At 51.5% G+C, this 15,207-nt stretch overlaps 2 protein-coding genes across 5 annotated transcripts in view; both read right to left on the reverse strand.

The window, feature by feature from the left end:
- IPO4 (importin 4) overlaps positions 1–2,104 on the reverse strand; it is a 32,882-nt gene extending 30,778 nt beyond the window's left edge. Inside the window, exons 1-2 of one of the 2 annotated variants that reach the window (XM_084806553.1) lie at positions 1,716–2,104; positions 978–1,064 (exon numbers count right to left, since the gene is read on the reverse strand). In XM_084806553.1, the coding sequence (XP_084662679.1) occupies positions 978–1,064; positions 1,716–1,784 (156 nt within the window). In that variant the 5' untranslated portion in view covers positions 1,785–2,104. The remainder of the gene's footprint in view (positions 1–977; positions 1,065–1,715) is intronic. The other variant, XM_084806554.1, reaches the window with a different exon arrangement.
- A 3,643-nt stretch (positions 2,105–5,747) lies between these two features.
- Positions 5,748–12,986, reverse strand: TM9SF1 (transmembrane 9 superfamily member 1). Of its 3 annotated transcripts, XM_084806557.1 has the most exons (6): positions 12,612–12,632; positions 11,162–11,514; positions 10,673–10,748; positions 9,604–10,411; positions 8,555–8,828; positions 5,769–7,657 (listed from the first exon to the last, which is right to left on the reverse strand). In XM_084806557.1, exons 2-6 carry the CDS (start codon positions 11,206–11,208, stop codon positions 7,264–7,266), a joined length of 1,599 nt encoding a protein of 532 aa, XP_084662683.1. In that variant the 5' UTR covers positions 11,209–11,514; positions 12,612–12,632; the 3' UTR covers positions 5,769–7,263. The 3 variants fall into 3 exon arrangements, with proteins under 3 accessions (XP_084662681.1, XP_084662683.1, XP_084662682.1); XM_084806555.1 differs by lacking the exon at positions 10,673–10,748 and having other exon boundaries at positions 5,748–7,657; positions 12,612–12,986; XM_084806556.1 differs by lacking the exon at positions 12,612–12,632 and having other exon boundaries at positions 11,162–11,701.
- Between the last annotated feature and the right edge of the window lie 2,221 nt (positions 12,987–15,207).

The following is a 15,207-nucleotide window of genomic DNA, read 5'->3' on the forward strand; positions in this document are numbered from 1 at the left end:
AGGAATGATGGGAGTTGCAGTTCAACCCATCTGGAAGGCACCAGGCTGGGGAAGGTGGAGTTAACTGCTGCTCTTGATTGGAAAGCTGTGTCTGCTTCTCATGAACTTTTGACAGGGCATGGTGGCGGCGGCAGGAGGAAGGTGCCAAGAACAGCCAGGGAAAAAACATTCCTTACACTTCATTTTCATTTGGCCACAAAATCAGAGAGCGCGCTACTTTTGTGGAGCACCAGGTTCCACAATGTCCCCCAAACGCTGGAAACTACCTTTTAAATGCAAAATATCATGAAATGTTTATCCTACAGGCCCTTCCTTGGGGAATTTTAGAATTCAATCCTTTGCACACTTCTCTGGGAGGAAACCCCATTGAGCACAGTAGGACTTACTTCTGAGTAAACATGCCCAGGATCGCTCTGAAAGCACTGCCTCCAGGAGAGGCTGATTTCTTTGCTCCCTACCTTCTCCCAATAAAATCCCAACGGTGGAACACACGAGCAAAATTCCATTTGAATGGAAATTATATTTTTTAAAGTTCCTGCAGCAACTTGTGTTGTCAGTCATCCAACCTTTCTATGATCTGTGTTAAGATTTTTGTGTAAATTGCATTAAAGGTGCTCCTTAAATGGCTTAGAATGCAATCCGAGGCACACTTTTCTGGGAGTAAGCTCCACTGAATTTAGTGGGACTTGCTTCACAGTAAACATGCAACCAACATGCATAGGATTAATCTGTGTTGTGTATGGACGTGCAGCCGGGTTGCACAGAGAGGCTGAGCAACCCTGAATTCCTTCTGTGGCTCCCAACGTTTCATGGCTGGCCATATCCCCCACGGCAGCCATTTTTATGACACCCAAAACTTCCCCCCACCCCAGCAGCCATTTTGTGGACAGCACCCACGACGCTCCCTCAAAGTTCCAAATGTGCCCATGGGCCCCAAAAGGTTGGAGCCTGGACCTTTGGGCCCTGCTGTGACTTACCTGGGGATCTTGAGAGCTTGACATCACATGACAGAGATGGGACAATGCCACCGGCTGCTTCAGGGCCTCTTTCAGCTGGGCTGTAGCCTGGGGGGTGTGTGTGTGTGGGAGAAACAAATGGCGGGGGTTAAACCTACCCAAACTGGGCCCTCCCCCAAAAGCTCCAGTTCAGTCACTGCCCCCAATGGAAGAGGAGTTGAACGGTTTCAAACCCAAACAGGGCTATCCACCAATAAGATTTCGTTTTGGACAACAACTCCCATAAATCTCCCCACCCCTTCGCTCCCCATTCCTTTTTCCTCATGTGCACCGTCTTTTTGAGACTGTAAGCCTGTGGGCAGGGGCTGTCTTGCTTAACTGACTATATGTAAGCCTTTGGCATAGAAGTACTTCAGATAAATGCATAAATACGTCCCAACAAGCACAGCCAATATCTGGAGGGTGCCAGGTTGCCTACCCCAGCGCTGGGAAAACCAACATCTGGGGATACACACACAGCCCTATCAGTGCCCCACTGAGGCCGCCCCACATTTGATGAGCTGCAGCACCAGCTTACAGATAATTCCCTACACCTGGCATTTCATGTTCCTCCGTGTACACCTCCCATTCTAGCCCCCCCCATTCAAGCCCTGACCCTTGACGCGCCCACCCAGCTTCCCAGTCTCACCACCCTGACCGCTTGGATTCTACCCCGCCCCTTTCAGACCCCAACCCACCTGTCCCCCCTCCACTCTTCACCTGTTGGATGATGGCATTGTCAGGCTGCAGTAAGTTGGAAAGTATTTTTTCTAGCTCCTCCGTCGCCATGGTGCAAAGAGGGGAGGGGTGCAGGGGGCGAAAGGGGGCGCTGAAGGCAGGGAAAGGAAGGGGGGCAAAAACCCCTTCAGGGGGTCTGGGAAAGGGAAGGCCCCCTAGACAGCCGAGGGGAAGCCCCACCAGGGCTGGGCGGAGGGGAGGGGAGGGCGCACCCACCCCAGCGGGGGAGGGGGCGACGGCGCGGCGCCTGCTGAGCCGAGCAGCCCCAGCGCGCCAGGAGCTGCGCCGAGGCTTCAGCGGCACGTCCAGCACATGCGGAGAAGGCGAGACGCAGCTTCCGGGGGGCAGAGCGGCCGCCAGCGGATGCCTCCGGGTCTGCGCCCCCTGCGCCTGGAGGACCGCTTGCGCCTTTCGTCTTTATATTGGCTCCATCCAGCCCGGCGGCCCGCCCCCCAGATGCGCTGGGACTACGGCTCCCAGGACTCCTGACCGTTGGCTACGCAAGCCCGGGCTGGTGGGAGCTGTAGTCCCATCGGTCTGGGGAAAGGCTGCAAGGGTTGCTCAGTTTCCAGCCTTGCCCAGCCTGCGGCCCGCCAGATGTGTTGGGCGACAACTCCCAGCATGCCCCAGCGAGACGAGGCTGGCTGGGGCATGCTGGGCGTTGTAGTCAACACATCTGGAGGGCCGCAGGCTGGGCAAGGCTGGCTCATTCCTTCCGGCCCTGTTTGTTTCCACGGCAACCGGGTTTGCTGTATTTTGGGAGAGAGAAGAAAGGTGCCGGGGCTCAAGTCTACTAGCATGCCACGGCCCGCGTCTTGCTTCTAGGAGCCCCGCGTACCTTCAATGTGAGGGGGTGGGGAAAGGCGCTCTGCACAAGCGCAGAGGTAGTCTCTCCTTCGCTTCACCATTCGTGCCTTGGTTGTCCCAAAGACAGAAGAAGAGCCGTACCGAATCGGACCAAAGGTCTGGAGCTCGACCGGGTCCAGCCAGAGACCCCCGGGAAGCCCACAAACATGGCTGATTTGGGGGATGCTGGGAGTTGTAGTCCAGAGGGCACCAGGTTGGGGAAGGCTGGTATAAGGGCATTATGCCACCAAACAAGGATCTGTAAATCTGTATTTATCCACGCCACAGGAATGGCGTGCACTATTTGTTTCAGCTTTTGAGTACACAGCCGAGAGTCAGGTTGACCGGTTCACCCCGACCCCAGCAACCCCCAAACCCAGTGCCCAGGCAGTCAGCTGGGTTGCCTGCCCTAAATCCAGCCCTGATGAAGGAAAAGAACTCTTTACATGTTCAAAGGAAAGCCGAACCTGACCGCTACTTCCAGGCTTCTGTCAAGACCAGCTGAAGGTCTGCCCCCGCGTCCCTGGGGAGGTTGTGAGACCAAGTAGTTGCTTTCCAGGGCTGTCAACATCTGATGTTCCTCCCCACAGCTTAGCTCCAGGACTCGTCTCATCCCTGGAACTTGCAATAGTTGAATTCTGGGCACTTTCACGGCTGGCCAAAGGACACATCTTGCTCAGCTTCAACTGCGATGTGGGCTTGCTACTACTGACCTACCTTGCAGGATTGTTGTGAAGAGCCATTCGTGGGCAGTGGTACAACTATGCCTGGACTTTGGGACCGAAGTCTATGCGCCAAAGAGCAACAGGTGATGAGGGCAGCGGAAGCAAACTTCATTTTATTCTTGTAGTCATGCTGCTGCTCTGATTTGAGTTAGGATGTGAAACTGCATATGCTGGGGGGGCGGGGGAGCAAATCTTAGGCTCTTAGTTTCCTGATGGGTCAGCTTTCCCCACCCTGGGGGTCTCCGAATGTGTTGGGCCATGCTGGCTGGGGGATAATGGGAACTGTAGTCTAGAGGGCACCCAGTTGTGGAGAGGTGTCTACAGGCATTCAAAGCTAGCATAGCAAAACCAGGTCTCTGGGCTGGATCAGCTAGACTGGACTGGCAGCCCCCCAACCCCCTGGAAATACCGCAGAGCTTTTCAGGCAGGGATCGGGGAACACAAGGCCCTCCTCTTGATGTCAGACTACAACTTCCATCATGGCTCCACCATTGGCTATGCAGGCTAGGCCTGATGGGTCACAAAGAAGAGAACGAGTTCTCAGGATGCAAGACAGAATTTATTACACAAAGCCCAACATGTTGCAGCCTTTATCTTAGGCCTTCTTCAGGGGGCTGTATGTAACATAAATAATAAAATTTACAAATAGGACAACACATAGTTAAAACGTTCCTGCAATACAAATTGCCACAAGGGCTAGTACATGCATAGCATTATTTTAAAAACCATATAAAACCATTTTATTCCTAAAAATAACATATAAATACGTACTTACTAAAGAAAATATCTGCAGAATTTTTTCAGCAAAAGATTGTTCCTGTGTCAATATACTGGTGACTGGAAAAAATATTTCTTGAATCTTACCTTATATTCTTTCAGTCCATTTTTTCTTTCTCCGTCAGGTGTTTCCACGCTGATGTAATCTGGCCAAGGTCTCAAAGGTGCGCTGTGCTGTGATAGCTAGGGAGTGTATGGAAGGGCGCAATCCTACGGCCGCTAATCAGCGGCAAGACGGCCATAGGATAGGTCAGTTCCCGGGGCAGCAAAAACGGGGCATTCCTGGGGGCATGGAGGGGCGGGCGGAAGAGCCGTTCTGACGCTTCCTGTACGTCGTCCGGCATCCGCCCCCTCCACTCCAACTTCCCTCAGCCAGACAGCCAAAATCAGCTGTCTAGCCCTGAATGCAGGGAGGCTGAAGTGCGGAGAGGACAATCCCCTCCGTGCTTCTCCTGCCCTGCATTGGATAGGCGGTCGCCTCCAAGTTCAGAGGCAGCTGCCTATCCCGGTAGGATTGCACCCTCCATCACCCACGTCATAGGAGTGGTAAAAATTCAAGGTCTTAATTTAGACTACGTGGTTACCAGTAGACTGACACAGGAGACAATCTTTTGCTGAAAAAATCTGCAGACTTTTTTCTTTAGTATGTATTTATATGTTATTTTTAGGAATAGGTTTATATGGTTTTTAAAATAATGCTATGCATGTATTAGCCCTTGTGGCAATTTATATTGCAGTAATGTTTTAACTATATGTTGTCCTATTTGTAAATTTTATTACCATTTATGTTACAGCCCCTTAAAGCAAGCCTAAAATAAAAGAGGCCGAAACATGTTGGGCTTTGTATAACAAATTCTATCTTGCATCCTCAGAACCCGTTTCTCTTGTCTACTTTGGATGATCACCTCCTTCTGTTTTCTAGCGCTGATGGGTGTCACATTCCCACAAGATGTGGGCCATCACATGTTCTTCCTCACAGAAGGTGACAGAAGATTCTTGCTTGTGTGCGCTGCAAAAGACAAGCAAGGCTGAGCCTCTGGAACTTATCGTATATGCCAGGCAAATCAAGTCCATTTGTTTTACCTTACAAGCACATTCTTCAGCTCACCAGGGGATGAGGGAGAGAAGGAGCTATCCCAAACTCTTCCCCCACCCTCCAAATCTAGTCACCCCACCCCACTTTTTGAACCAGGCCCATAAGACCATTTTTAATCCTGCAGGCAATTTTGGAGGAGTCTTTGACCATGTTTTTGGTTCTGCTGTTGCTTATGTAGTTTCTATTATGTTTTATAATGCTACTTGTACTGCTATTTGGTTTATTTTAGTATTAGGCTTGGTTATGAATCCCACAAATTAAAATTCAAGGTCCATTTGTAAACTTCCTTCGGTTCCAATTTGTCATAGGAAGGTGGGATATAAATGTGCAAATAAACTATTTGAAGATTTTGAGCCTACTTTCACAGCGTTGAGGACTAGAAACCCTTTTTGTTTGTTCTAAGTGAAAGCAGAGATTTTCCATATGTGGAATTTTCCACCCGTTACCAAACTCTATGCTTGTGGGATGCTTCTGTAGAATTGACACAGCGCTGGTTTTATCCACTATCTCATGGACACGAGCTGGAGTCTGAGGGAAGGGATGGAAGACTAAGAAAGCCACCTCTATAGTCTGTATTGATACAACCAGAGTCTGCATTTAGGCTTTCTTTTATTAATAAAGTTTAATTTCAAGATCTGTAAAAAGGAACCATTGAAACAGAAACAAAACCAAAACATCAAATTAAAAAATAACCCAACTTCAATCCTTGCTAATATACAGAACTCCTCATATATATATTTTCCACATATAATTATAGGCATTTCTTCACCCAGGTGTGAGGGGAAGAGAGAGATTCTCTCCCACCCATACTATAATAGCGCCAGGCACCTTGGGAGCTCAAAGGACATAGAGAGAAATTATACTGGCAATACTTGGAACGAGGAACACCCTGATTTGGGGGCGGGGGTGAAACTGACCCATCTACCAGGCGAGAATAGCCAGCTATATGAAGCCACCAAAGAGGCCAGATCCCTTGTGTATAAAGAGAGCAAGTCTATCGCTCCCTACTCTTCTCCTCCAGCATGCAGATAAGGGAAAAGCTGCAGGGATAAAAAATCCATCTTGGACCCTCCACCCCAAAAACGTTATACAAACTCTTTCTCCCCCATCCCCTCCAAAAGTAGAGGGATCAATTTTAACCTCTGTCAATTTTTAACCCAGGAAGGGGATCTAGGCAAAGGAAACCTCTAGGCAGCCTTCCCCAACCTGGTGCTCTCCAAATGTCTTGGACTACAACTCCCATTGACCCCACCAGATTGGGGAAGGCTATCCTTAGCCGGCAAATTGTCTTCCAGATTCAAGATCCTGGAGAGGGGAAACCCCCAAGGGTAGTGCCAGGTGTTGGGCCAATTTGCATCTGCGTAGGCTGGCCCTGCTGGTCCTTCTATGGGTCAGTGTGTTTTTTAATTTGTATTTTGATATGATTGGCTGGGATCTGTCATTCATTTGCATAAGAGCTCTGAAGGAAGAGAATCAAGGTGGGGAAAACTTCAGAGTTTCCGACTGCTCAGCAATGGAAGCCGGACTTTCCTTTTTAGGAGAATGTCTGTTTAACTGAGACTGGCCTCTGTCAACTGGCCAGATTGCCCAGCCAATGGGAAGAGGCCTCTGCCAATTGGACACATTTCAACCAGTGAAAAGAGAGTAATAATTACTCTCAGCCCAGCAGAAAAACTGTGGTTTTGACCAATTTAAAAAGGAGATGAGAAATCTGTTGCAGTGTTTACTAATTGGCTAGATTTACAGGGCTCACTGATTGGCTAGCTGGCCTGACCAAGAGGAGTGGAGAACTTAAGGATACCGTTTCCCCCACTTCCTCACAATCAAGCAAGTGCCACTGTGATGAGCTGAGAAGCTCTCAAAGAAGTCCAGCCAATAGAGGGAAAGGTCATAAGCAGCCCAAGTTCTCAGAGCTCAGCTGAGATCCCAGTCAATGGGACAAGAGCGTCTTGCACTATGCCTAGGCTAGCCAATTGGTGGGGAAATTCCGTCATGGAAGGTACCACTTTGAGCCACATCTATCCCAGCCAATGGGAAAGCAGAGCATTATTGCAGCCCCAGCCAATGAGGGCAGAGGTGGGGTTGCTCAGTCCATCTTGAGGTTGACGTAGATGTAGCGGATGAATTTGAGGGAGGCGAAGAAGGAGATGGTCCCCAGCATCAGAAAGAAGACGTAGCCTGTGAGCAGAGAGTAGCCGAAGAACTCCACCGTCTGCACTACGCCTGACATGTTGGAGCGCCGTGAGTAGTAGAAGACCGAGTAGAGGAAGATGAAGAGGCCGGTAGAGCCAGCACTCAGCACAGAGCGCCACCACCAGCGGTAGTCCTCGCCCGAGAGCTGGAAGTAGGTGAGGGCAATGGAGATACAGGCCACGACGCTGAGCAGGATGGCAAAGACAAAGAAGAGGATCCCATAGAGTGTATACTGCTCCCGGCCCCACACGGTGGCAAAGATGTAGTACAGCTCCACAGAAATGGCACTGCCGAGAGAAGAGAGGCACACATGGTGAGAGCTACTCATCTTCCACAACTAGTGACCTGCCAACCTCTAGCAATATTGGGGCGAGACATCCAAGGCCTCTCTTCTGACTTCTCTTTTTTGTAATGTTATGTTTGTCCTCATTACAACCCTGTGAAGCAGGCTGCAGTTGTTGTTAGTACTGAGATTTTTAACCGACCTTTCAGGGCTCACAAGGCAGATTACAATGCTACAAAAACATGAATGTACAATTACAATTAAACATGCGCATGCATGCACACTACACACAGCAGAAAGAGCAAATAGTTTTTTAAGCACTAAGTGCAGACTGGAATAAATGTGTCTTCAGGTGTGTGTTTTTAAAGCCAGCAGTGATGAGGCCGTATGTATCTCCTTAGGGAGGGGAGTTCCAAAGGTGTGGGGCCACCACTGAGAAAGCCCTATTCCGAGTGCCTGTCAGTGTCATGGCTCTTGTGGGCTGGCTCATACAAGTGTAGGTAGTCCTTCAGATATTGTGGCCACAAACCATTTAAGGCTTTCAAGGCCAAAACCAGCATCTTCAATGGGCCCTGGAAACTAACAGGCAGCCAAAGTAAACAATACAGAATAGGAGTAATATGGTCCAAACGCCTAGCTCCCAGAAGCGTTCTGGCTGCCACATTCTGTACCAGTTGCAGTTTTTGAATAGTCTTCAAAGGCAGCCCCATGTACAGCACAATGCGGTACTCTTATCTGGGCGTAACCGAGGCATGTGTCACTGTGGCTAGGTCAGCTTTCTCTGGATTGGGCCGCAGTTGCTGAACCAGCCCAAGCTGATAAAAACTGAAGGGGGAGAGAGGGAAGGAGGGCGTGGGCAGAGATACAAGAAGTCCTGCCTTGCCTCCATGCTGTCACTCACCTGAAGGGCAGGAAGCCTCCAATGGTCATGTGCACCAGCGTGGACTTGTACCAGGGCTGGGGTGGGATTTCGCGGGCGATGTTCTTGGTGCGGCAGGGTGCGTCGAAGGGGCCGGCCCGGTTCTTGCCAAAGATGCCCCCAATGATGGTGAGTGGGAAGCCCACCAGCAGCCAAACCGTGAGCAGGAGCAAGATGGTGGTGGCTGGCAATGCCTGTGTTGACCCGTTGGCCCAGTGGACTGAGTTGACCACGCTCCACGTCAGGAAGAAGGGAGCTGAGCAGAGACAGACACAGATAGTCAGCAACCACCATGGGTGTGTGCGTATGTGTAAAGGTGACGCCCTTTCATACAAAACTACAGAGCTTCAACTGTATGGACTGTTACTTTGAACACCCCCCACCCCTTTCCTCTTGTGTGGCACACAGCCTCTAATAAGGCCCTTGAGAAATCGGCTTTTGTTTTACAGAGAAAAGCACCTTTCTAGTCCTCAAGGGGGCAAACATGAATCCACATAGGGATGGCAACATTCTCCAGTGTGTTTCTGTATGACAAAGAAATTGCCCAGATGTGCCATAGAGATTTCCCAAAAGTGTGTGGGGTGGATAGCCCCCTCCCTCGCAAACCACAGAGACTAGAAACCAGAGTCCTGCAAAGAGCTTCTATTGAACTCCTGCAGGATGAACACAGAGGCTCAAACCACCTGCCTTCCATAGATTTCAGGTATCCCAAATCATTCTGCTTGAAGAAAGTCAAGCAGGGCCCAACCATCCATCTCCTCGGTAAAGTATCAGGAGAGATTCTAGAATGTAAATGGACTAGAGAGCACCAGCTCAACTCAGCTGCCATTAGCATGGATTAGTAAGACTGAACTGTCATGCAGGAAGCCAGAGGGAAGGTTGTGCCATAGAGACACCACTGAGGAGGAGCCAGAGTGTCCCAACCCTTTGGGGAAAGGAACGGGGCAATCACAGCCTCCTCCAAGAAGGATGGAGTGCCTCCATTTCCAGGCTGCCTTAATACACAAGGACTCGACTAGATGGGACCTCACCGGAGAAAAGGCTGGTGGTGAGCAGGATGTTCCGGACCCAGCGCTCGCCGCCGATCTGGCGATAGACGTTGCTGGAAACGTAGCCGGAGATGCAGCAAGTGAGGGCGTAGAGGAGGATGGCGGCTGAGTTGATGGCGCCATGCCGGTGGACGTTGAACATGCCCAGCAGGGCCATCACGATGATGCCCGTGCCCAGGGCCAGGAACTGGCTGCCCACGCCCAGCACGGCGCAGAGGAGGCTGCGGCAAGCCGGGAAGCGGAAGACATCTGTGTGGATGATCTTCCACCCGTTGTCCCCTGGGTCACAGTCATCGCCCGCGGGCAAGGAGGAGGCCTCCTCGCCCAGGTTGTAGCGAGCCAGGTCGTTCTTGAGGACCCGCATGAGGATGACCACCACGAAGCCCACCAGGAGAAACACCAGCACCATGGAGTTGATGACGGACAACCAGTGGATCTCCAAGGTGCGTGGGAAGAAGCCGTCGCCCCCACTGCGGCTCCCCCGGCGCCCGCCTCGCCGCCCCAACGAGGTCTCGGACCAGCGGACGCTGTAGGTGTGGGCGATGGACAGGACGCTCCGGACGTCGTCCAGGCTGGTGGGCGTGACATTGCGGACGCTGACGTTGGCGTACATGACACGGTCCCCGTTCCACTCCAAGTGGAAGTCCAGGTGGGTCCAGAGGCCGATCTTGTGGCTGTGGGGCAAGAAGCCACTCTCCTCCATGTAGCCCACGAAGCCACGGAGCGGCAAGTCGTCCACCACGAACTCAAAGTAGTACAGCTCCTCGATGGCCTGGCGGAGGCGCTCCACCTGGCAGAGAGAAGGGAGCCATCACCACAGGTCCAGTGTTACGGCTTTGGGTCTTTGCTGAGTGTTATCAGTCAATAGTTGCAGCATTTAGGCGGCCTTTGGCTGCTAGTTAACTACCCATAGCTGATTAATTGCATGGTGCTTGCAGCTCCAACACAAGGCAGCTTTTGCATGTGTGTGTGTGTGTGTGTGTGTGTGAGAGAGAGAACAGTCACTTTCTTCAGTAGTCATTTTGAACACACTGAGGGCTGTGCCACCAACCTTTTGTGGCAGATCCATGACACCAGGAAGAGCAACTGAGAGCCTGGGTCCTTGGGCTTCCCGACTGGTTCTTTTCCTTGGGAATGAAAGCAAAGAAATGGGCCCAGGATGCTTTTGCTTTCAACGCGTCTCCCTACTGCTCCTCAGTTTAACCCACCAGCTTCCAGTTCACTCCCACAGCTGAGAAAAAGACCCGCATACCCTGCACCCAGCCTGATCCACCGTAACTCACTAGAACAACACATAGGTTTGTGTCCAATGTTAGTCTTACTTAGTCACCCCATTGAATGGAATGGGACTTCAGTTAGCCACGATGAAGACTAACTTTGCTACAACCCCATGGTGGGAAATTAAGACTCTGAAACAGCGAGTGGAACCAGCTACAAAGCTTAAAAGTCAAGCTAGGCATGCCCAAGGAAACATGGGAGTTACAGACCACCCCCAACCCTGGAACAGATACCGGAATCAAGTCATTCTGACTGGGTTTACCTGCTCAGGTGAGAGCTCCATTTCACAGAGGACCTTCTTCTCAACATTCTCGCGGAAATGGATCTCGTACATGGACTCCGCCATGCGGTCCCCGTCCAGCACTTCCCCCAAGGTGAGGCTTTTGTGGCGGATGTGAGGCGGTGAGCACACGGGGAGTTGATAGTAATGGTAGGTCTCCTGTGGGTTGTGGTATGGTCCTACTTTGTTGACGTAAAGCATCACCTTTCCCCCACGCTTATAGTGAGTCTCTGAAGAGGCCAAGGAGAAGAGGGAAAGGAGGGAGAAGAGGAGGGCTAGGGATGGACGGTGGGCCATTATGGGGTGATACTGGGATAAAGGGGGCAGGAGCTGGGCTGTGGTTTGGGAGAAAGAAGAGGAAAGCTATTTTCAGCGAGATATCTTTTCTGTGAGTGTTCATGTTATACTTATGGTTTTTGGATCATCATAAATTTCAACCAATGCCAACTTGAGGTTCTAGTATTCCACTATCTAGGGATCCATCCCTTACTCTGGTAACCATCCAGAGACCAACCAATGAGGAATATAGGAAGCTGTCTTCTGCGGGCCACGTAGCTCAGTATTGTTGACACTGACTGGCAGCAGCTCCACAGGGTTTCAGACAGGAGTTTTTCCAGCCCTCTGGAGATGCCAGGGATTGAACCCGGGACCTTCTGCATGCAAAGGAGGGGCTCTACTAGTGAGCTACAACCTCCCTATCGTTTACGGATGTTGTGCCGTAATGTTCATTCAGGTCCTTCCACCCACACAGAACCAGGCTTCCATCCCGACAACTGTTACGTGGGTTTCATTAAAAGAAAGCAGCGACACCACCACCACCACACACACAGAGAGCTACCTTTGTATCTGTGGGTTAGGGCCACCGCTCCACCTGGTGGGCCTTTGGCACTGCAAAGCTAACTGCCCAATACGCCGCCACCTGTGCCTTTGGACCGGCAGAATCAAGGTCCTCCCAGGGGGTTAGCTATGCTTCAGGGAGGCCAATTTGACTGGGGCAGAGGGAAGAGTCAAGCCGCGGGCATCCACCTGCTTGCATTACTGTTTGGGGGATGCCAGTCAGGGATCCTAGCTTAAGAGAACACGCGCGGAACCACAGTCCGGTGGTCATCGCTCCGAGCAACGCCAAGCTGGGGAGGGGAGATACTTCAGGTGCAAGCGCCTGTTACGATGCCTCTGCTCTGGCGGTGGCGGTGGCGGCGGGGTGCCTTCGCAGGTGACGCCAGCCTCGTCTTCTCCTCCCCACTCCCCAGGCAATGCCCACCCCGGAAACTTAACCTGGGCAGCCTGTGACGTGGCTGAAACCTGGGGCCCCCTCGCCCCCACCCTAAGCAGAGCAGCTGCCCATACCGCTCTGTCTCTCCCCGCAAATGCCGTCCCCAGACCACCGCGGCACAAGCCCCTTCCCCAGGGGCGCCCCCTCCTCCCCACTCACCCGTCTTCCTAGGGCTGCCCTAGGCGCTGCCAGCAGGTCTGGCAACTCCTTTTGCCCGGGGAGGGGGGGATAAAAGGGAGAGGGTCGCCCAGGGCAGCAAACCAGGCTGCCAAGAGGCGGAGGGGAGGGGGCGGCCTCTCTCCCAGCCCCAGAGGCCACCCCGCGCAGTGCCTGACCCCACTGCCCCCCTCAATCCCACTCCCAGCCCCTTTCTTTCTCAAAGCCGGCGTTCCCCGGTTCTCTCCCACTCCAGCGGCGCGATTCCTGACGGTGGGGACGAGTCCCCTGAGGAAACACGGGCTGGAAACGCCTCGGGGTCCTTCAGGCGATCTGCGCGCACAGCCCCAGCCACGTCCGACACCTGCTTCCGCCCTCAGCCGACCGCGGGGGCCTCACTGCCCACATAGAGACGCAGGTCCGGGTGTGGGAGCCGGGACTCCATAGAGACGGGAAAACATACTCGCCTCTTCCGCTCTTGCCCCGCCCACCTCTTAAAGGGACAGGCGCACGCTCAAGCCCCGGGGGGGGGGGGGAAAGCCACTGTGACAGAAGAGCCAATGCGAAGGGTGGACGCCTTAAAGGGCCAGGGCTCTGTGTTCGAGATGGGAAATTGAGGAAGGACATGGAGAATCACCCATGCAGCACTTCCGTCTTTAACCACTTGCGACCACAGCAGTGGGTTTCTTAAACACAGTGCAGGCTGGTGGCTCCAATTCCAGCAGGGGTGTGAATGCATTCTGGGTTTCAGTCCGAACCAGCCAGAACTCTAAAGGAGCTAACCAAGGCGCTAAACCTGTTTGGGGGCTAGGGCTCAGCATCTTGGATAGCTCTTTTAGCGTTCTGGCTGGTTCTGACTGAAACCCAGAATGGATAAATAGCCCCACCAAAGTCAGAGCTACCAGCCTCCACTGCTTATACACTTCTGTGTGAATTCTGTAATCCTCTGTTCTTACCTTCACATCCAGAAAGCTGATCTTATGATGGTCCTGATTAACCTCAGATTTGATCGCATCCTGTAAACTGTTGTTGTTGTTCAGTCGTTCAGTCATGTCCGACTCTTCGTGACCCCATGGACCATAGCACGCCAGGCCTTCCTGTCCTGCGCTCTCTCCCGGAGCGTGCTCAAGTTCATATTCATTGCATCCGTGATGCTATCTAGCCATCTCATCCTCTGCCGTCCCCTTCTCCTTTTGCCTTCAGTCTTTCCCAGTATCAGGGTCTTTTCCAGGGAGTTTTCTCTTCGCATTAGGTGGCCAAAATATTGGAGCTTCAGCTTCAGTATCTGTCCTTCCAATGAGCACTCAGGGTTGATTTCCTTTAGGATGGACTGATTTGACCTTGCAGTCCAGGGGACTCGTAAGAGTCTTCTCCAGCACCACAGTTCGAAAGCATCAATTCTTCGGCGCCCAGCCTTCCTTATAGTCCAGCTCTCACAGCCATACATTACTACTGGGAAAACCATAGCTTTGATTAGACGGACCTTTGTCGGCAAGGTGATGTCTCTGCTTCTTACTATGCTGTCTAGGTGTGCCATAGCTTTCCTCCCACGGAGCAAGCATCTTTTAATTTCATGGCTACAGTCACCGTCTGCGGTGATCTTGGAGCCCAAGAAAGTAAAATCTGTCACTGCTTCCATGTCTTCCCCTTCTATATGCCAGGAAGTGATGGGGCCAGATGCCATGATCTTCGTTGTTTTAATGTTGAGTTTCAAACCAGCTTTTGCACTCTCCTCTTTCACCCTCAACAAGAGGCTCTTTAGATCCTCTTCGCTTTCTGCCATTAGGGTGGTATCGTCTGCATATCGGAGGTTGTTGATAATTCTCCCAGCAATCTTAATTCCGACCTGTGATTCATCCAACCCGGCATTTCTCATGATGTACTCTGCATATAAGTTAAATAAGCAGGGTGACAATATGCAGCCTTGTCGTACTCCTTTCCCAATTTTGAACCAATCGGTTGTTCCATGTCTGGTTCTTCCTGTTGCTTCTTGACCCTCGTACAGGTTTCTCAGGAGACAGGTAAGGTGGTCTGGTACTCCCATCACTTTCAGAATTTGCCACAGTTTGTTGTGATCCACACAATCAAAGGCTTTAGCGTAGTCAATGAAGCAGAAAGAGATGTTTTTCTGGAATTCTCTCGCTTTCTCCATGATGCAGCGAATGTTGGCGATTTGATCTCTAGTTCCTCTGCCTCTTCGAAACCCAGCTTGTACTTCCGGTAGTTCTCGGTTCGCATACTGCTGAAGCCTAGCTTGTAGGATTTTGAGCATCACCTTGCTGGCATGTGAAATGAGCGCAATTGTGCGGTAGTTTGAACACTCTTTGGCGTTGCCCTTCTTTGGAATTGGAATGTAAACTGACCTTTTCCAGTCTTGTGGCCACTGTTGAGTGTTCCAGATTTGTTGGCATATTGCATGCAGCACTTTAACAGCATCATCTTTTAGGATTTTAAATAGCTCAGCTGGAATACTGTCATCTCCGCTAGCTTTGTTGTTACTAATGCTTCCTAAGGCCCACTTGACTTCACTCTCTAGGATGTCCGGCTCAAGTTCAGTGACCGCACTATCATGGCTATCAGGGACATTCAGATCTTTCCT

The sequence above is a fragment of the Heloderma suspectum genome, chromosome 6, assembly GCF_057233095.1.
Source record: "Heloderma suspectum isolate Gila_16-S chromosome 6, 16-S_ref, whole genome shotgun sequence".
Lineage (NCBI taxonomy): Eukaryota > Metazoa > Chordata > Lepidosauria > Squamata > Helodermatidae > Heloderma > Heloderma suspectum.